This window comes from Zalophus californianus, chromosome 3 (genome assembly GCF_009762305.2).
Source record: "Zalophus californianus isolate mZalCal1 chromosome 3, mZalCal1.pri.v2, whole genome shotgun sequence".
NCBI lineage: Eukaryota > Metazoa > Chordata > Mammalia > Carnivora > Otariidae > Zalophus > Zalophus californianus.
In genome coordinates this window covers 141,661,336-141,684,631 of record NC_045597.1, presented here as the reverse complement: position 1 = coordinate 141,684,631, position 23,296 = coordinate 141,661,336, and the positions used below count along the sequence as shown (strand labels likewise).

The window sequence follows — 23,296 nt, the reverse complement described above, 5'->3', positions numbered from 1 at the left end:
TCCTGACCTCAGCTAATGAAGTTGGATTATTGTGTGGATTAGCTATTTCCTGGGATGGTTCCTCAGTTGTTATGGTCAAATTCTTTGGTCTTTGGTCCAAACTAACATACTGTTTTCCACATAAGTTAAATGAAAAACAAAGATTTTTATCTCCTCTCATCATAATATTGCTTTTATAAATGGGAGAGTACCTGTGGGTAGTTTTGAAAATGACTGTGTTCTGTTGTTGGATTCTGTTTCTGGCCTCCTTCCAGGTTAACTTTTAGACACAGTTGCTTGAAATTCTGAAATATAAATTGTAGCTTTCTTGAAAGTTGGGGAGGCATGATGGTGCTGAACTGTGTAGTATGTTGCTACTAATGCCAGTGAAAAAGTCTGTCAGCCCCAAGGAGTGTTCTTAGAAGAATGGCCTGGGGCCAAGGAAGAAATATGACCTTGGCCTGTGGCTGGATACTCAGTAATTAGAGGGCTTTGGGTCAAGAGGTTCATGTTTGCAGGCTTTTTAGAACTCATTACCCCAACTGCAGGCACGGCTTTGGTCAGTTGTCAATATGCTTGCTGTGCACTTCTTTTGTCCCAATTACGTAAGGGTAGGTATGGATAGAACTCTTTGCAAAACTCCAAATCAAGTAGGTGGGATATTTATTGCAATATTTCTAACTGTCCCAGTCCCTGGTGAGATTGTACAGAGTAAGTAGAGGGAATTTTCAGGGAGAAATATGTGGAAGAGGCCTCCTGGCCTGGATGCATGGGGAAGGAGTCTCTTCACATGTTTTCTGTTGCTGCTCTGATCCAGATCGGAGACAGACCTATAGCTGGGAGCATATATGAGGCCAGGAGAAACTGATTCTTATTTCAGTCTGGAAAAATGAAGACTTCAATGATGATCAGCCCTTTAACTAATGCTTATTGAGTACCTACCATGTGCCAGGTGCTATTATAAGTACTGGGAATAACAACACACAAGACAAAGTCCTTTTCCTCCAGGAATTTCCTTTCTAATGCAGCTTCTCAACCTCAGCACTATTGACAGTTGGTGCTAGATAATTTGGGGGGCTGTCCTGTGTACTCTAGAATGTTGAGCAGCATCCCTGGCCTCTACCCACTAGATGCCTGCAGAATATCCTCCAGTTGTGACAACCAAAAATGTCTCCAGACACTGCCAAATGTTCCTGGGGGCAAAATCACCCCCAGATAAGAACCACTGTTCTAGTGTGATTAGAAAGACATACTATAACCAAATGAACAATGATAAGTCCTGTAAAGAAAATCAAATAAGGCAATGAATTTGTCTTGTGTTGATCTACTTTTAATCAGAGAAAGCCTCTCTGAGGAGGTGGCATAGAGCGGAGACCGAAATGCAGAGGACTCCATGCTTGAATTTTATTGCCTCCCCCTCAAGTCACCATACACTTTCTTTTTTCTTTATTATGTTATGTTAATCACCATACATTACATCATTAGTTTTTAATGTAGTGTTCCGTGATTCATTGTTTGCATATAACACCCAGTGCTCCATGCTGTATATGCCCTCTTTAATACCCATCACCAGGCTAACCCATCCCCCCACCCCCCTCCCCTCTAGAACCCTCAGTTTGTTTCTCAGAGTCCATAGTCTCTCATGGTTCGTCTCCCCCTCCGATTTCCCCCCCTTCATTTTTCCCCACCATACACTTTCTAACCCACCTCCACTCTCAACCCTTTTGCCCAGACTCCTGCCCACTGCTGTCTTGTTTCTGCTGTGCTTTGCCTGCCAACCCCCACCCACTCCCCAGTATAGCTCCTTGCCTACCCCAACCTTTACATGCTCCTTACCAAGAATACTGTTATCCAGTGCCATAGTCTTTTACTGAAGATTTGGGCATAACAAAGGAAAATTAATCCTTAGGACAAGAATGAACTTAAAATTGCTTATCAGACAAACATTTCCAAAGTTCCCTGTCTTCCCTGTTGTGAGTCCTTTATATACCATTCTCTTTCTCTCTCCCTGTCCCTCTCTTCTCTCCCCTAATCCTGACCTGACCCCATGTTCCCAGAGCTGCTGTGCCTTTCAGGAAACTTTCCTCTTACCTCTTTGCACTGAGTTCATGACCCCACCCCTACCTCTAGAGCTTCCAAGTTTCAAAATGAACATTTTAACCCAGTCACATACTTAAGGGAAATCCAGGTACCTTGTCATCCCTGGAAATCAGAAAGACTCAATGAGTTCTCTAACTTATGAGGTCTCATCTTTTTTAGGAGGAGTGTGTGTTTTTATTGAGAAGGTGCTTTTTTAAAGTAGACTTTATTCTTTAGAGCAGTTTTAGATTCACAGTAAAACAGAGGAAAGTACAGAGTACCCTTTCTTCCCACACATATACAATCTCTCCCACTATCACCATCCTGCACCAGAGTAGTACGTTTGTTACAATCAGTGACCTAAATTGATACATCATTATTATCCCAAATCTGTAGTATATGTTAAGTTTCACTCTTGGTGCAATATATTCTGCGGCTTTAGTCAAATGTATAATGACATATATCCACCATTGTAGCATACAGAATAATTTCACTGCCCTAAGAATCCTTTGTGTTTTGCCTCTTCATCCCTTGTTCACCCTAATCCTTGGCAACCACAGATCTTTTTACTGTTTCCATAGTTTTGCCTTTTCCAGAATGTCATATAGTTGGAAGCAATATGTAGCCTTTTTGGATTGGCTGCTTTCACTTATAATATGCATTGAAGATTCTGCCGTATCTTTTCATGGCTTGATAGCTCATTTCTTTTTAGTGCTGAATAACAGTCCGTTGTCTGGATTTGTCACAGTTTATTTATCCATTCACTTACCAAAGGAGATCTTGGTTGTTTCCAGGTTTTGGCGGTTATGAATAAAACTGCTATAAGAATTCATGTACAGATCTTTGTATGGACATAAGTTTTAATTCATTTGGGTAAATACCAAGGAATACACTGCTGGCTCATATATAGTAAGAGTATGTTTATAAGAAACTGCCAGACCATCTTCCAAACTGGCTGTACCATTTTGCATTCCTACCAGCAATGAAAATTCCTGTTGCTCCACATCCTGCTCAACATTATCAGTGTTATCAGTGTCTTGGACTTTGGCCATTCTGACAGGTGTTTAGTGGTATCTCATTGTTTTAATGAGTCTCATATTTAAACTGGGAATAATAACTCTTAATTCACAGAGTTGTTCTAAGGATTAAATGAAATAACTTGTATAAAACATGTAACACAATGCCTAGCATTCTAAGAGGAGCTTACAAAATATTAGTTTCCTTGTCTTCCCTCTCTTTGGTTAAGCCTTACAACCTATGAATTCTTTCTCACCTGGTCTATATTCTTTCCCCTGGGAAAGAATGTGTATTTGTGGTTAAGAGAACTAGGCTTTCAATTAGACTCCATTTCTAACAGTCCCAAACAAAAATCAATTTAAAAATAATAATACAAATAAATGTTATTTTTAATAAAATTGGCCAGTAAATAAGTTAGTCATTTCCATAAATATAAAATTTAGGCTCTTAATCTTAAAATACCCCATGTTATATTTTCTCTTGTTAACACCAGTGACAACAGCTGGAGTAATTAATAAAGTAACTGTTGCTTCTGTGTGCTACCTTGTAAGGGCAGATACTGGGTCCAGGGCTGAGTTAAAGTCCTGGCTCCATCACTTACTAGCTGAGTAACTGAGCAATTATTTAACTTCCCTCAGACTCAGTTTTCTGTATAATGTAGATATAATATACCTACTTCAAAGTGTTGTTAGGATCATCAAGCAAGGTATTATAATGCCAAGTGCTTAGAAGTGTACCTGCCACATAGAACTGCTATATTAGTATTAGCATTTTTTGTTATCCTACCTGAAAACAACAGTGAAGACCCAATATATTGCATACTCCTATACTCCTACCCACCTCTACCACCATGCTCAAATAAAGAATATTCTTGCATTGAGGCTAATCTCACTATTTGTCTTGAGTTCAAAAGGTATGATTAAATAAAACTTACTTTGATGATCTCAACAGCCATACTTGTTCAATGGGCATTCAATGAGTAGTTTAAAACAAAAAGAGGGGCACCTGGGTGGCTCAGTTGGTTAAGCGTCCAACTCATGATTTTAGCTCAGGGCAATGATCTCAGGGTTGTGAGGTCGAGCCCAACATCAAGCTCTGTGCTGAACGTGGAACCTGCTTAAAAAGTTGTATTTGTTTCTGCTTGTCACTTAATAATGCTCATTTGTTAAAAATGTAGATTAGATCACTATCAATATAGATAATTGCTATTAGCATTTGGCATCCTGCCACCTTCTAGATCTTTATATAAGCATGAACACAGTCACAGGCACACATACATTTTTTAAAGAAACACCTAACAGAACACATAAAAATTAATGGAATTAACCTATGTATGCTATATTATTACCTGATTTTTTTAATTAAATTGAACAAATCATAGGTATATTCTTGGTCAAAAGTACAGTATATCATTTTAATATAGTATTTCACTATTTGAATGTAGCATAGTTTTTTTTTCATTGAAGTATAGTCGACATCTAATGTTCTATTAGGTTCAGGTATACAACAGTGTTTTGACAATTCTACATATTATGTGATGCTCGTGCTCCTCAGGATAAGTGTAACTAGCATCTGTCATAAAGTTATTAAACAATTTAAATAAATTTTATTGTTGAGGAAATATAGTCTCTCCAGTTTCTCAATATTATAAACAATAACTCATGCTTAGTGTGTTGATAATTGTATTAAGAAGGAAATATTTTAAAATCCAGGTAGATACAAGCATAATTATCTTACCTAAGTTTTTAATATTTTTGGAATATTCTATTTTAAAGTTTTGTTGATGCAGTGGTAAACGGTGGCAGCAGCAGCAACACCAAGTCAGATGTGACTCTGTTAGAGAGTAATTTGGGCTCTATGTCTATCGTGTTCCTGGATGATCTACCTGATAAGCCTAGAACATTGTGGAACCATGAGTTGATACAGAGGCACATATTTCAGTGGAAGGCAAAGACTTTTTTGTCAATTCTGTACTTATTTTAGAGGAACATAAGAGCTGTCAAGTTTTACGATGATAAATTACCAGCTTTGTCAATCATTATAACCACTTAAGAAAAAGGAAAATTAAGTAGAAAATTAGAGCAAAGATTACTGATGAATAATAATGTAGATGTCTGAATATCTGACACATCTTCTCTCATAAGGGCCATTTAAAAGATGCATTTAGTGCTTCTCTGTTTCTAAGTGCTTATGGCCTAATGCTTTGAACTGTATAGTTCAGCTAATTTTCCTTTGGAAAAGAAATTAACTGACCAGAATGATGGTGACGTAGGATTTATTTCCATCACAGGGAAAAAAACAAATGAAAACCACATGCTTTTCTATCTTAATTGGGATGTGATAGTCTGATAAACATAATCATAGCATGTTCTCTCTTTATCATTGTTTTTCAGATGTAAAAATGTGCACTTGCTTTACACTTAAAGATGAGTGGCTGGCTGACCTTTCTTCCCAACTCCAGCAGCATTTTATTTTGCACATAATCTGCTTCATTAATGAAAATCAGAAGCAGCTTGGAATATTTCGTGCATAATTAATTATCTTGGCAAGAAGATTTATGAATGTAATTTTTCTCAATTGCTCCAATCAGGCATAAGTGAGACAAACAAATAAATTAAAACTAAGTTATTCATGGTCTCTTTGTACAAGACAGTGTCAAGGACATCTAAGAGAATTAAGTAAGACATAGGCAGATAATTTCTTTTTACCACCCAGATCACACATACTTATAAGATACAAATCTTTGCAGGGGGGTTAAAGGGTAATAGAATTCACATTTAGAAGGTTTTATAATTTGAGTATCATGCATATCATAATTATGTAACCGTATGTAATCATACTCCTTGTCAATAGGCAATTAAAATTACATCAAAGATGGCACATATAAGCACAGCCTCAGGACACCAGTCTTGTACCTGGTGGGCAGCTATAAAACCGTGTGTGTGTGAGTGTGCGCACACGTACACATACACATATGTGCAAGTATATTCTCCTTTATATGATGCTATCTTCTAAATAGGACTTAGAGCTTGAATGATTGACCAGCTTAAATTAATATGAGATAACATAAAAGTGCCTAGTTTAGTGGTAAGTTTTTTTTTTTTTTATTTCTCTGGGGGACCTGGGTGGTGCAATCGGTTAGGCTTCTGACTTTTGGTTTCGGCTCAGGTAGTGATCTCAGGGTCCTGCGATTGAGCCCCGCGTCTGGCTCCACACTCAGCATGGAGTCTGTTTGAGTTTCTCTCTCCCTCTGCCCCCCACCCCCGCTTGCTCTCTCTCTCAAAAATAAATAAATACATCTTTAAAAAAAATCCCTCTGAACACAGCTTTCTAACATTGACTGGCTTAAAACTAAAATAAAGGTTGAATTATCTTGGAGATACTGGTATCCAGTAACTTAGCCCAGTAACAGACATACATAACTTGTCAGGCACTCGTAGATTAAAATTTATTGCAGAGTTTTAACACATAAGCTATCTCTAAAATTTACTCTAAGACATGCCAGCAGTAGATGGAAAATATCTGAAAGTACAGGAGAATCATGTTTTTTTTTAACTCCCATGCTTTTTATTATTATTATTTTTATTATTATGTTATGTTAATCACTATACATTACAGCATTAGTTTTTGATGTAGTGGTCCATGATTCATTGCGTATAATACCCAGTGCTCCATGAAGAACAAGGCTAACCCATCCTCCCACCCCCCTCCCCTCTAGAACCCAGTTTGGAGAATCATACGGTTTTGAAAACAATAGAACCCCCTCCTAAATAGAATGCATGCTAACCATTATTGCAAAGTGATTAGCATGCGTTCATGCTAAGACACTGATGTCTTAGTGCAGGGCAAAGACACTGCATGTCAAAGGTCCTGACAGAGGGACTCTGGTGCAAATAGTGTGGATATCAATTCTAGCTTTTACACATACTAGTTACTTCTATGCTTCAGTTTCCTTTTCTGTAATATGATAATAGTAATAGTATCTATAGATTTTTATAGATTTTCAATAAAAATAAACGATGTTATATATGTAAAAATGCTTAGAGCACAGCTTACATATGGTAAGTGCTCAATAAATATTCAGATGTTCACCATATCACTATATACACTGGTCGGCACTTTCTGAGCTTTACTGGATAATCACTGGCACATAAAATCCTACATGTTGGCCAGATCCCATACCAGGTTTCTAAATCACTAGGTAATCTTAGCTTTCTAAAACGTATGGTGTAGAGGGGAAATAAATGCCATTTCATGGCTTGGTAGTCAGCCCAGTATTTTCAGAAAGTCAACTTGATTTGTAAGATAAAGTTTAAAATTAACTTTTTTCTCTTTAACTTTTTTCACCCTTTAGCTATTTTTGTTTAGCTCATTTATACTTCTTATGGTTGATTATGTAATCATGAAACTTAGTCTGTCATTTCTACATACTGTTCAATTGGCTCACCAACATTTTAATTAGACACAATGATTTAAGCCTCCTAATCAGTTGTGAGAGGATTGGGGGACACACACTGTGACCAAATGACACTCGGCAGTAATAGGACTGATGACAAAGCTGTTTGATATGGGTGCTCCCTGGGAAGGGCTCTGCATTGATCCCTGATCCTCAAACCCTCCCATCCTGTGGCACAGTTAGCTGCTGCTACCTGAGCTATCTGCTAAGCCCCAGACTGCCTGTGGATCTCCTCCCACTACCCGTAGCTCTGTTTCCTCCCTGCCCCTGGTGCTGAAGATTGTTGGCTTTTCTTTCCTCCTCAACACTATTACTACCCCAAAATGGCCAGGAAGTGGGACTTCATTCTCATGGTCCCCCAAAGACGAGCAAAGAGTATGATTAATTTTAATGTTTTTTAGGAATATTTATAAGCAAACAAAGTAAATAGCATACTTTGAAAGAATGACAACATCCCTTAAAATTTAGCAGTTATTTATCCTGTCAATATGATAGGTTCTGGCTCTCATTTTTTCCAACAAGCAAGAATCTAGGCCACAGCTTCAGTGTGAAATCTATTTGACTGCATGGCTTAGGAACCGGGATGGTAATGTGAAAATGTCAAACTTTGGTCCCACTCCTAAAGTAGCTCTGTAATGTCTGTTCTCTGTCTCTCTGTCTCTTTCTCTTTCTCTCTCTCTCTCTCTCTCTCTCACACACACACACACACACACACACACACACACACACACACACACACGAGTGAATATAATTAGCTCCAGATCACTTATGGTGGAACCCTAGGTTATACTGGGAAAACCGTGCCTTAGATATTTTTGGCAGAAATGCACATTGCTGGGACACTGGGCTAGTCTCTGTTTCCTTTCTTGAAATAAAGACTTTCTTCTACTGCTGGGGCGATTTGCCCCAATGAGTCAGAGGCAATGCTAGAAATAAAATTTAGGACTGGAAACATCCACTATACTGATTTTAGCTACTGGACTAAACAGCTTTCTTCCATTAAGTAGTTGAAAGTAAAGAACCTACATAAACATAAACAAGAGTTGAGGCTGGTCTAGGGAAGGGAGGAAGTGTTTAGTGCCATTTTTCTTGCTATATAGATGTGAGAAGAAAAATGATATGCCAACACAAATCAGAATAATTAAATACATAAAATTGTGATTCTAGACAGGGAAATAAATTATCTGTGAAGCTGTTTATAAAGTAAAAAAATTGCTTCATGACAAACAACATATTTTAGCTTTCCTACTACCCATCAACAGAGAATACTGAGATTTCATAATTTGTTGAAGAGATGCTAATACCTTCCAGTTGACTTCCATAATTCATGGAGAGTTTCCAAATTCCACAAAAGAAACGTGGACATTATCCTCCTAGAATTAAAGAAATGAAGTCCAAATATTCATAAGCCAATAATTAATCCCAGAATGCATCTAAAAAGAAACCCAGTCCATGTTTTTGACAGTAATTCTTCTTTCCTCCCTGCTCCCAAGTCCTGAGTTATAAACATTAATGACACAGCTTTTAGTATCTCTTTCCCTAATATACATGATCACCCATTGGAGCAAATGGATATTTGAAGTTTTGTTATTGCCTAATTAAATACAGAGCACATTTGACTGCATGGCCTAATATGAAATAATTTCCCTACTGTAAAAAAGAAAAAAAAAACATTATGGGAAATAAAATAGTTGCTATAATACTAACATGCCTTCAAAAACAAAGTAGATATTAGAAGTGTCACCTGTGGCCATCCACTATGATTGAAAACACTTTTGTATATGTGTGCATTTTTGATACTTGGAAGTGAGACTATCAAAAAGTCTTGGGTTAAGAAAGATAAGTAACTAATGCTTTTTCCTCCCCCTTATCAGTTTTTGTCTCTATTTAGTAACTGGCTATTTGTCAAGAATTGTTATGCACATGGAAAAGAAAATGGAAGTAATTTGAAAAGATTTTCATCTTCCCTTAAGCATTGCTGTTAAGGTGGTTTGAAGTGCTTATTGCTGGCTCACCTCCTCCTGCATACTTTGAAACAAAGTTCAAAAAATAAGATCTGATCTCAGATTGTTGAACAAATTGCAAAAAAAGAGACTGGTAGTTTTTGGCAGTCTGATGCATCGCTCTGGGCTGCAGCAGAAGTTCACCTTCTTGCCATATGAGTTTTTTCTTCTTGACTGTCGGAGTGCGTTTTCTATCACTGGGACTCCCATGTATTAGTCCTGTCTTTGGAATTCACGGTTTGCGCTTGCTGTCACCTCTGCCCATAGCCGTCCTCTTCCTCTCGGGCCGTGCTCCTAAAGGGCCTGACCCACGTCTGTGCTCTCGAAGGCGATATTTCCACTGAACCCCCTGGTAGTACCCAGAACCTATTTCTGTGTTAAAATCTCTTAACTGTGGTGTTGCGTTTTGGTTTCTATCTTAAGAATGTTCGTAAAATAGACTGATACAAACCATTTCTCTCCTCTGGAATCCTCTGGTTCTGCATATGGAGGTGAGGAGAAGGAAAACATTAAACAAGAAAGCGTGAATTCTGACCATGACATTTCTGTCTGTGGGACTTCCCCCTTATTGGTTGTGTGACCTTAAGCAAGTTGCTAAACTCATAACACACATGCTGGGTATGTTTCCTCATCTGCTGAAAAAGAAAATCTCTCCACAGAGGGGGGATGTAAAGATTGCATGAGGTAAGTTGTAACCTGCCTAGAGTAGTCCCTGACCCCCTTCTGCCAAAGGAGAGGGGGTTCATTTCTCTTACTTCCTTCATTCTTCTCTCTCAGCAGGGTGTGGAGGTGGGGATGGGTTGTCCAATAAGCAAAAACGAGCCCTTCCTTGCCTGGTTAGTGCTGTCTTCGGACCTTTCTCCTCCTCCTGGTATGTTCCTGCATCCACTCTTCTTCATGTATCTTCAGTCGCTGTGCCTGCAAAAAATGCTTAAGTCTCATCTAATAAATAAAGAAAAAAGTGTGGAGAGACCCCGTTGCTGCCTCTGATTCCTTAAAGCTGTTACCAGATCTCTCCTTTACTGAACCAATAAACTTCTTCGGAAGTATCATTAGTTCTACTTCCTTATCCTCACCTCAGTGGTCCATAAATGCTTATCAACTGCGATCCCATTTCACCATTCTCTTGACTCTGCTATTTTAAATTGCCCTTAATTAAAACTCAGTCCTTAGATCTATATTTAACCAATACGGATAGTCTGAATATCCTTGAGTGGCAGAACTGTTCAATAAAGATATAATTCAAGTCACATATATGATTTTAAATTTTCTAGTAGCCACATTAAAAAAGTAAAAAGTTGGGGCGCCTGGGTGGCTCAGTCAGTTAAGCATCTGCCTTTGGCTCAGGTCATGATCTCAGGGTCCTGGGATCAAGCCCTGTGTTGGGCTCCTTGCTCAGCGGGGAGTCTGCTTCTCCCTCTGCCTCTCCCCTCTGCTCATGCCTGTTCACTCCCTCTCTCTTTCTCAAATAAATAAATAAATAAAAACCTTTTTAAAAAAGGTAAAAAGTCACATAAGTGAAAAGCGATAATACATTTTGTTTAACGTAACATACATAAAATAGTACTTCAATATTTAATCAATATTAATATTCTTAACAAGGTATTTGTATTATTTTTTATACAAAGTCTGTGAAATTTGCTGTGTATTTCATACTTAGAGCACATCTCAATTTAGACTTGGCCCAATCCGAGTACTCAATAGCCATGTGTGGTTAGCGGCTACCATACAGGACAGCGTGGGTCTACAGACAGCGTTTGAGTGAGTTTTCCTGGCAGCTTTCATTTCCAAGGCAGCTCTTGGTTTTGCTCCTGCTTTGAATCTTTATTGACTTCCTTTTTATTTCTATCTCCCTTTACTCTCTGATAAGTGTTCCCCTTCTCCCCACAAAAAAAAGATCTCCATTCCTTCTCTATCTTAGTTCTACCTCCACTGGGCACTGAGTACCTAGAATGTCATGTCAAACTGCTGGGATGATCACGAAAACATTGCTTAGTTCAAGCTGAAAGGTAGGAACTGAGAAGAGAAAGGAAAAATGTCCAGATTTTCTCCTTAATCCATCACTGCCCAGAATCGATTTCCAGGGCATACTCTGAATGTTTTTTTCTTCCTTCTTTTCTGCATCCCCTGAACCCTTGGCTCATGTTTTCATCCTTTTGCAAGGACTATGTTCTACAGAATGTCCTGATGCATCATTTACTGTACTTTATCACTCAGGCTTTTGGACAGCAGCTGATATAATTTAAATACTTATAAAAAGTGCTCTTGGAATATCTATGCAGCTGTCCGCAGTAGCTACTTGTGAGATGCAATGACTGATTTATTGGGTGGCAGGATATTATGGTTGACATACTCTTAGTAACTTAGGGTGTCGTGCTTTTACATCAGAAGGACTCTGAGAGCCTCTGTGTGTATGCTATAGTACCACACGGTAATCTGATCTAAAAGGCTGCTCATGTGTGTGATACCTCACGATGAGATGTAACACCCTGACAATGAACTACTTACTTCTGAGTTTTATGCCAACTTGTTTTTATGTTTCCTCCCAGGGTGCATTTGGTAGTAAAAGTGTGTAGATCTAAAAAGTCAGCATGCTTTATCAGGAAGGTATGTGATCAGAATACACAGAATACCAACATAGATCTTTAACTACATTCTCTTAATAGGGAATAGTATTGCCATACAGGAATAGTATCCTTTGGAGATTGAATAGTATTTGCCAAATCTAGGGGATGAGGTCAGTAGATACCTTTTAAAAATCAAAGCAACTCACTCCTCTCCGGCTTTCATCACTGCTGGCATGTGCTAGATGACAAGTCTTTGACTCACAAAACTGAATAGGATTATCTGAGGGTTCAGGGTTTAGAGATTAGCAAACACCTGTTTGTACCCAGTTTTTATTCACTCAGATTCTATATTAACTTTCCCTATTAAAGCATTCTTGAGATTTCCGAGTTCCTCCCATGTTAGCTAAGAATAAATAAAACTCCCCCCCAGTACTTAGTCAATGCTCTCTTAAACTTAGTTATATTCATGATCCATGTTTCTTTGATGAAACCTTTAAATCATTCCTCTAGTTGTGGTTTTATATGGGTTCACTGCATCTTACGTGAGAAACTATTTTTATAAAAATTAAATAAATTAGTGAATAAATTTTATAGCTCTTGATAAAATACTCTCTATGGATCTAATATGCATATTGTACATATCACATAATTCTAATTGGGATAACAGAAAGATAGATTATCTTCAAATAATTTAAATACATATACAATACTTTAGATACGGAGATTGACTAATGTGTATATTGTATACAGGTTACTAAATATTCTGGAAAAAAATGAGGTGTACTTCATATGTAATTGCTACAGGGTTACCATTATTTTTTAATTGCACTGATGGTAGCCAAAAATGCTGGTTAACAAAGATTTCCAGTTAGCAGAAAGCTGGAGAAACTCTCTTACCCCAAATTGTACTGCTTATTCCATGCTGAAAAATGCTAAGTATTGGTATAGACCATTTGATCTCATAATCAGTTTTGTGATATCAGCCCTGTAATGGTAATGGAATGTCCTATTCTAGGTAACTCCTAACTCGTGTGTGTGGCGGGGAAGGGAGGTGTGCATTTATTATGTGGGGCGGGGGGGACGGAGGTGTGCATTTATTATGTGGGGCAGGGGGGAAGGGAGGTGTGCATTTATTATGTGGAGCTTCAGGACTAATCTAGCTTTGTCTTTGACAATCTGCTTCACACATTTCTCTATATTATAGGAGTTCAGAGAAATCCTGAGGTGGTTGTAGGCAAGACAACCTAGGCTGGAAAAAAAACATAGTACAACGTTTGGGCATTGCCCACCATTTTGAATGGGATGTCAGGATTCATTCTTCAGGCTTGAAGTAGTAACCCCTGATGGCCAGGGCTGTAAGACTTAGGTTACCTGAGATGGCAGCACGACACAGTGAAAAGAGCATGTATTTTGGAATAACGTAGGTTTGGAGACAAACCTGGCTCTGCCACTTACTTTATGGCCCTGGATAATCTGCTTCACCTCTTCTCATCTCTACAATGAAGATATCACACTTGTTAGAGAGTTGTTGAGAGAAATAGAGATGATGCCCAAAAAGCAAGTAGCAAACTGTCTAGCATGTTGTGGGCTCTTAAGGATCAGTAGCTGTGATGTGATCATGGAGATAACCCTGTGTAAGATTTGAGAGTAAAACTCTCTTTGCTTTAACTGGGATAAGGAATCTGTATCCAGGGGCTCCATGTCATCGGTCCCATGTCTACCTATGTCACCATTTAAAAATGTACAGCTTCTTTAAAGTCCTTTGCTATTTGTTGTTTCAACACTGTGTAAATCATGTATTGTAAATCAAGTCTAAATAAATGTGAGTCACGCCCTTAGCTGTTTAAAATATCAGTAGAATATTAATAATTTCTCCATTTATTTTCTGAATACAGATTTTCAGCAATTGCATTGCTGAAATATTTTTGCATTGTCATTTTATAGTAGAAACATAATTCTACATATGCTAATATCTTCATGTAGGTTTATGTAACTACATACTCACATTCATATTCTTATCCAGGGAAGATTTATATTCTAAAAGAATGCATGAGTTATAGATTGTGGGAATCTATTCTGGTTCTTTGTTGTTAGGAGATTTTGAATTATTTCCTTCATTCCATGTAATCTATTGAACTGATATATCATTTTCATGCTTTTGGGGGATTACTCTATTTTTTTCTCTTACATAGAGATTGAAATGAAGAAAAAACAAACCTGATCATATTAATTTAATATGTGAGATGAGCTTATGTAGAAAGAAACTGAAATAGCTTAAGTTTTTAAAAGGTTAAGGAAATATTTTTAATTTTGATTTACTTATTCTAATCATTTGAAATTTGGTCTCTCTTTGTGCTTCTTACCTAGGTTACTTGTTGGTTTCAGAAAACCATAAGAGATTTACAGGAACAAAGTCTAGGTTCATCACTTTCAGACAATGAGGAGCTAATATGTAAGCATGAGGAATTGATAATAAAAGCGAAGGTAAGAGACACATTAAAAATTATTTTAAAATGCATGGTCTTCTTTTGAATATGCTTCTGTAGGTAATGTAGAGAAGTACCAAACCCTCTGAATAATTCACTGTTCACAAAGAAAAGTTTCTCATAGTATTAGCTAATACCACTACCTACTGACTGGGCTTCTAGAATAATAAGGAACAAAACAGCCTCTACAATAATAATAACTATCTCCTTTTGAGTAGTTACTATCTATCAAACACTATATTAAGTATAAGAAATGCCTTATCTAAATTATCACAAAACCCCTAAGGGGTACATATTATTTTACAGATCAAAACAAACAAAACACAGAGGCTTGGAGATGCAAAGTAACTTGACCAATGTAATATATCTTGTCCAGGGCAGAGTTGGAATTTGATTCAGGTCTTATCTAACTCCGAGGCCCAAAGCTCTTAAGCCTATATTCTGCTAGCTTTCTTTCTTTCTTTTTTTTTTTTTAAAGATTTTATTTATTTATTTGAGAGAAGGAGACACAGCAAGAGAGGGAATACAAGCAGAGGGGATGGGAGAGGGAGAAGCAGGCTTCCCGTGGAGCAGGGAGCCCAATGCGGGGCTTGATCCCAGGACCCTGAGATCATGACCTGAGCTGAAGGCTGAGCCACCCAGGCGCCCCTATTCTGCTAGCTTTCTAAAAAATATTCTTGTTCTACACTAAGATCTCATTATGCTATTACTTTTATGATTTCCAGGTATAGTTTGCTTGCTGTTCCCGTTTACATTTCCCTATTTCCTTAACTTGCTTCACATTTCTTCATTTTGCAAAAAAGAAATGGCTATGAGCCAGTCAACCACTTGTAGATATGTGGAATGTGCAGAATGGAATCATGAAGTACTGAAAGCAAGATGAGCAGAGGGGCTGTATAGAGATGCTCCTCTCCCACTGTGTCTTCTTATTTGGCAATTGACTCCTTTGTATCTGTGGGGTCCATAAATACTTACCAAAGTTCTTTACAAGTGCTCCGTTTTGATCTCTATGGAAACAAAAGTCCATTTGTATTATATTGAATAGGAACAGTAAAAACTTTAATCAGTATCAAGACTTAAGAGAACTTTCTATTATTAATATCTTGAGTGATTGATAGTTGTAGGTAAAGCCAAGTCTTGAGGCTCTGGAAAACAATGGGCCAGCACTACCAGATGAGGGTTGAAAATAAGGAAGACAAATAAATATTTACATGTTTGGGAGGATGGGATTGGTGGCAGGGGGCAGGGGATGGAGGGACAAGCAGGCAGGGGAAGCAGTATACTGCATTTATCCGGACTGAAATCGCAGAAGAACCATGAGGCTTTTGTTTGGTTGTTTATCACTTTTCTCTGAACACTGCAGTATACATAGGTATTTTATGTGTTTGATCTGAATGTTTGCCAGATTGATAAAAGATGCAATCACAGAAGATTGCTATAACTGATGATTTTTTTAAAGTTCTTTAAAATTTTTCAGCATTTGGTTTATCTGTTTAGGAAATTAATTTTTTTTTTCATTCGGGTTAAACAGCAGTTGATTCTGCGGGTGTCAAACTCAGGTTTTATCAGTGAAAATTCTATCAAAATCCCAAAATGTTAAGCACAAGAGATGACCTGAATTGACAGGATTGTTGCCTTCTTTAAAACAAACAAAAATGGTTTACTTGCATAATTTAGTTACATTTGGAGTTATATTCCCTGTAACTGTGGACTAATCATGGTTTCTCATAGCCCTGAGAAAAATCTCACGGTCTGGAGAAATTATTCGTTGACATCTAAACTCAGTTCTAATAGGACTTTGGCAAGTTCCGTTAAATAGATATTAATGTTCTATTTCTATCCTTCATAATTTTAACTGGCTCCTATTTCTTTATCCCTTCTGAAATGCCTGAACTTCTAGTTCACTGACTCCCCTACTGCACTTCTGTTATTCAGCCCTCTTGCCAGGTTGCTTCACTTCAGCGATTCCCCATTTTTCATGCCTAGTGCCTCATACTGATTCTGCTTCATAATTGTTTTTACCGGGTTCATTTTATGAACCAGTATGATAAAATGAAATAAAGCTTCATTTTATCTAATGTTCTTCCTTATATCTTAAGGTATGCTCTATTCACACATTAACTGTTTGATCTATCCAGTGCCTTAATTCTACTTCCTCTGATTCACGTATTTCAGTGTGTTGCTTGTGCTCATCAGATGTTATTTTCCCCTGAGCTAGTATTCCCTTGGGAGAGCAGAAATTTTGACTGGTAAGGCATGGGAGGTGTGATAGCTGGTGCTCCAACTTGTCCCCTTCTGGTGGGGAGCTGAGTGCCCCTGAGTGCAGAGAGCTTCTATCATTATGATTAGGGCTCAACCATTCATGGTTTTCCCCTCTACCCCAGACACATATAAAGGAGGGGATCCCTTGCCTCCAAGTCCCACTGATTGGACTCTCAATCCTGCTTTGTTCCAAGACCCATTTCCCTAGGGTATGTTCTAGCCCATTCATTTAGTGAGAGTTGGAGAGGGCTCACTAAGAAACAGGTCAGTTTGATTACCTCTCATATATTAGCTCTTCTAAACTCAGGGACCTGTCGGATGACATGGGTCCTTTGCCCATGAAGCCAGTCCTGTTTACAGTATTAGGATTTCTGGAAGGACCTACCAACCTTTGCTGGTTAGATGTTTCCTTAGCTACTTTACTGACCTCTTCCCACCTAGATGAGCAAGTTTTCTAAAAATAGATTATAATGTTATAATAGGTTGCATCCACATGGAAAAAAAAAAAAAACAGGTTCAAATCCTTACTGTCACTCACTATGTAATTTTGGGAACATTTGACCTCTCTGAGCCTTACCTTCCTCATCTATAAGGAGGAGGCATGAAAATTCAATTAGAAAATATCTATGAAAACACCCACATTTTAGTAGTGACTCAAAGATATTGCTTTTCTTTTTCCATGGATGGTGTAAATGTTCAAATAGTTTTCATCTGTGCTTTTTCAACCATCTTGTTCCTTGTTCTTACAGACGGATTCCACTTTTATATGGCCTTAAACAGGAACCAGCATATTACATTTTGGAGTTTTGTTTGGGTGTGAGTATGAGGAGAGGAAGAGGGAATGTGTCTTTCAAAGGAGATTTTATGTATAAATAAAGCCTCAAGCTGGGGGTTCATTAGTGAAACACATATAAATAATCTGGTAACACAGGGAAAGTAGGTGTTTCTGCTCCCCACAGCTAAACTGAGCAGCAGGGAGCTGTTCTGTATTGCTTTTTTTTAAGCAGTAAGATTTTAAAATAAATTTTGAAAATGCCCCTATAATTTCTTACTGGAATATACTCAAATAAGAAATATGGAAAACTTTCTATCTCTTAATAAATGTGATGCCTTATTCAGAATGTGTTGAAATAATGAACTAAAAGAATTTTTATTATAACCTTTGACCATGAATAAATTATGTTAAATCATTATACTTTCTTTACTAAATATGAAAAATATTTTCCTTTTACATATGTAGCAGATAAAGAAATAGCAGACATTGATGATTATAAACCACCGTTTGGTTAAGACCTTAAATACTCTTAGATTTTATCATGTATTAATTTGATTCCCCAAGGCTTGGATTCAAACTTTGGAGCTGAGTTGGTTTTAGGATGTATTAAAATAATATGTAAACAAACACTTCCTTATTATCTCTTTTGAGGAGGCATAATCATTCCTTCTTCCACGCATCAGAAATAATGTCCATATAAGAACTACCTTCAGGATTGAACTTGTATTTCTGTTGGGAGGAAAACTTTTCCTCTTCCAATTTGTGTCCAGTGATTGGGTGTCTACAAATTAATGGACAACAAACAGATTAACAGGAGTAAAGACAAGGTTTATTTTCATACATGCATGGGAGGTCCCAGTAATGGAAACTGTGGAATAGCCAGAAGTTGAGGATTATATATATCATTTTAACAAAAAAGAGTTGGGGGGCTTAAGGCCTCAATGAATGAGTATGGAAGGTTCTACCGGGCTTTTTGATGCTAATGAAATGGGCAGTCTGTCTTCTTCCCGGTGGGAAGAGTTAATGGCAGCTGAATGTGTACTTCCTGCTGGTAAGGGTCAGTCTTCTTTCAATTAGGAGATTCCCTGGGAAGAAGGTCAATGGTAGCTGTATTTTCAGGAGACTCTGTTTAAGTTTAGGTAATATTTCTGTGACTGCTGATGGTTCAGATGTTTTCAGTTTAAAGTAATTTTCATACCACTGTAGTGGACCTTTAATCCTCTCACTAATATTGCTTCAAACTTTGGTTCACTTTCAGACCCTTTGTAGTTGGTGCACACTAGAATCTCCTGAGGGCTTTGAAAAAATACTGAAGTCTGGATCTCATGCCCAGAGATTCTAGGTAGTTTGGAGCATCAGGATTTTTTTTTTTTTTTTTTAATTTATTGTCAGGGTCCCTGGGTGGCTCATTAGGTTAAGTGTCAACTCTTGGTTTCGGCTTAAGTCATGATCTCAGGGTCATGAGATCAAGCTTTGCATGGGCCCTGAGCTCAGTGAGGAGTCTGCTAAAGTTTCTCTCTCCTTCTGTCCCTCCCCAAACTCATTTTCTCTCTAAAATAAATAAATAAATAAATCTTTAAAGGAAATTTATTGTCAATCTTAAAATGGTAATGTTTTTATCAAAATCCAATCCAGATTTTCTTCTCCTTCTAAAAAACTGGAATATGTGGCAATATCAGGCTCACCTTTCCATATAGACATAGCAACACTTGTCTGGAGCCCCATAATAGCTATTTCCTTTAGAAAAGACACGTGTACTCCAGTTTTCCACAGTCCCTACCCTTCCTTGTTACTACCTCGCCTCCCACCTTTGCTTCACCTCATTCACATTATGTGCCTGGCCCCTGTAAGCATTTGGGTTAGAGACATGACAGGCAATGAGGTACTATCAAAGTGTAGTAATGGCTTAAACTGATTTGCATCTTTGTAAATTACGTTGGAAACTGTGAATGATAAGAATGAGAGGGAGTGATAACAAAGAACAGTCACTTAGAAAGCTATTGCAATTCTGATGAAACTTTAGGTAGAGTGTGATGTCTTTTGAGATGAAGGATAATAATTGCCATCTTAAAGGCTTAAAAGAGAGTTGTAGCCATGTTTTTCAACGTGTGGCCCCCAGAGAGCAACAGTGGAATCTGGAAGTCTTAAAAATACAGCATCCCGGACTCTAACCACCAAACCTATTGTGTCAGAACCTGCATTTTAACAAATTTCCCCACAGGATTTAAACTGACACTAAAGTTTAAGAGGCACTAACTTAGAGGTTTTCCCCATCTATTTCATGTATGTCTATAGTCTCCTTAATTTTCCAGATGACTATATATTGTTTATAAAGTCCTTGATTAAAAATGATCTTTGGCATTCTGTCGTGTATAGAAACATCATCTTCAATGTTTTAATATAGTAGAATTCACATTCCTCAGCTTTAAGATTAAAACCATCTTCCATGATTCATCATCTAATCCGATTTTCCAAGTCACTGAAAATATTTTCCAGTTGTTGCTGAGTGATTTCATAAATTGGATTTGTGATCTTGGCCTCAAGTTCCTTTAAATAATATTATTTGGAGATCTTAAAAAAATACCACTGCTTAGGTCCCACATAAATTTTATTTAGAGGAAAAGTCAAGTTTAAATTTACAAAATATGTATAACTATAAGATAAGGAAGTAAAGCAGAATCTCTTGCAAGCTTATTTGACTATTCTAAAAGCATAATTCTCATCAATAGAACGACTACAAGGAAGTGGCTCTTTAAAAATATGTTTAGGGACACACCTGGGTGGCTCTGTCAGTTGAGCTTTGGACTCTTGGTTTCAGCTCAGGTCGTGATCTCGGGGTGGCAGGATTGTTCCTGAGTGCCATGCCCCCTCTCCCCCACCAAATAGAGCCCTGCCTTGGTCACCCTGGCACAGAGTCTGCCTCTGCTCCCTCTCCCTGCTTGCACTCTCACACGTGCGCACTCTCTCTCTCAAATAAAATTTTAAAAAATTTTTAAATAAAAAATATGTTTATTGTTTTATTTTTCTGATTACATAGTACATTTTCATTTTGGAAAAATGAGAAAATACATAAAACTAAAGAAAATTAAAATCACTCATACTGGGTGGGTGTGTATGGAAATGGGAAGGAAATAATAAAACATACATAAAATTGAGTATCTTCGAACTGTGTATGTGTGTATAATACACTATATGTGTGTGTTTTTATATACAAAATTGTGTATGTATTGTTTTGCAGTGTGTTTTCCAATTAGCATTATATCATAAGCATTTCCCCATTTAAATGCATATTTTAAATATGCTTTTTAATGATTGCATGTTATTAAACCATGTAAATATATCATACATCATTTTTCTTCTCATTGTGACACATATTAACCTATGTAACAAAGCTGGCTATTCTGCTATTTGACCTTTCATTACATCCCCAAATTCTTTCATTGAAGGTATGTGAGAAAATGGTAAAACCACTATAAAACATATTGCTTCAGTAAATCAGCTTATATCATCTCTGATGATTATAAGGAAAATGCATAAAATGAAGCAGAGTTTGTTTCTTTTATAATGTTTTATGTTATTTAAAAAATAAAGTGGGGTCTGGATCTGAAATGTCTCAAGGCAGAAATTAAGTGAGTCTCCAAACAGTAAAGACACCTGCATTAGTGCATTTCAATTCCTCTGTCTTCATTTTAGTGAATAATTTGTTTTACTTGTCTGATTTTTTAATGAACTTTCCAATTAAAAGCAGATGTCACTTTTCACAGAACATAAATTAGAAACAATTTCATTACTAACAGGCGAAATAAGTATAAATAGTACTGCCTTTGTCTGCAAGCATTGGGAAAATCTACAATGTGATGGGATTTTCACATTGGTAAACTTACTGTAGCCTCAACATGTGGATTAATTTAAAGCTTAGTGAACCATATGCTTTCATTTTCAGGGGAAATTTGATTTAGAAAGTCCTCCAGAAATGTTTATGCCCATCTAAGAAAGGGATGAGTTAAGAAAGCAAATGAAGAACATGATCACTAGGTTTAAAACTACCTGCTGTCATTTTGTTTTTAGAATCTTCACCAGCCCATTAAGTTTAACCGCTTAGAGAAGTTTCCTCTCTCTCTCTCTTTTTTACTTATGACTTTTACAATAATTCTTTATACATTTTCTTCCACCTCCCTTCTCCCTCCTCCTCCCTCCTCCTCCCTACCAGGTACCCTCCTCCTCTCTTCCTCAGCCCCTTTGTCATTTATCAGCCCTTAAATAAAATTTCCACAAAACATGGATTTGCATAGTTACTATTATTACAACTCAAGGTAATACTGCTGTCATAATCATAACAGTGAAAGTGAGTCTATTTGAAGTGGACACCAGAGAAGGCATTTTCTTAGGGCTTAATGCACTCACGCCTTAAATCCCTGCAACCTTTCTGTGCTACTTCAGCGTTCTCTTGGAGACTTCCAATACTGTGCCCATAGATCTCCTTGATGTTCATCACTCCAAAGGCCTTTACTTCAGCTTCCCAGTCCTGTGGCCGCTTTGGTTCCAAAGCATCACTGACCCTGCTCTCCCCGCACCCCCTTTCCTTTCCCCTTTTCCTGGCTTCCTTCCTCATACTCTTCCCTATGGGCCACCAGGGCTACTTGTGAGTAACTCAGTCACCCATTTTCTCTGTTTCTACTTCAGAAAAAAGATGAAGCACTTGCATAATTTTTCTGATTAGATCTATTTTAAACGGAAATGATCTATTATCAGTAGCCTTATGAATTCTTTATTTATCATCTGTTAATTCCCTGCATCATTCCCCATAATAACCAGTCCAAACCTTTTATCCTCTTTTAAAACTCCCAGCCAGGCTTTACTTAACCTCAGAGTCACGTGGCCATGAGAGGTGAAATTGCTTGACTCTATTCTTCCCTGCCTTTGGTGTCTCTTTTCCACCTTTTCTCCAGTTCCTCTCATTTTCAAATCTAAGCCTCCACCTGCCATTCCAGGCCCCACCTTTCCCATTTCATCCGTTTGAATCTCTCTTCATTTTTCAGTCACCCCTTCTCACCGTCCCTCAATTACATTTTAGTCTCACAAAATCAAAAACAAAAACATTGCTGCTCAACCCTTAAGACGTTATTCCACCTTTTCCTTGGCTACTGTCATGGCTTGAATTATCCTTCCCAACATTTTTGCATTGAAGTCTTAACACCCAGAATCTCAGAATGTGACCTCTTTTGGAAGCAGGGTGTAAGTAGAGAAGATGAGGTCATTAGGGTGGACGCTAGTTCTATGTGGCTTTTTAAAGGGGGACATTTGAACTTAGAGGCAGACACACAGAGAAGAAAGATAATGTGAAGAGAGGCAGGGAGAAAATGGCCATCGCCAAAGCCAAGAGAGGGGCTGGGAGCAGGTGCTTCCCTCACCACCCTCGGGAGGAACCAGTTCTGCATATACCTTGACTTCAAACTCCTAGATTCCAAAACTGTGAAAGAGCACATTTCTGTTGTTCAGGCCACCCCATTTGTGGTACCTTGTTACACCAGCCCTAGGAAACTAATGCAACTACTTTATTTTCTGCCCCCTGCCTCCCTACTCCCCCACTAATCCTTTACTTGCATTAGAAGAAACTGCTTTTTCTCAGTGACTAATGTCTGGACCCCCTCTATGCACTTGGTCTCTGAAAC

The 23,296-nt window shown here is 37.8% G+C and overlaps 1 protein-coding gene across 3 annotated transcripts in view; it reads left to right on the top strand.

The window, feature by feature from the left end:
* CCDC141 (coiled-coil domain containing 141) overlaps positions 1 to 23,296 on the top strand; it is a 204,292-nt gene that overhangs the window by 76,018 nt on the left and 104,978 nt on the right. For all 3 annotated transcript variants that reach the window (XM_027590871.2, XM_027590872.2, XM_027590870.2), the window contains one exon: positions 14,469 to 14,585. In XM_027590871.2, the coding sequence (XP_027446672.1) occupies positions 14,469 to 14,585 (117 nt within the window). The remainder of the gene's footprint in view (positions 1 to 14,468; positions 14,586 to 23,296) is intronic.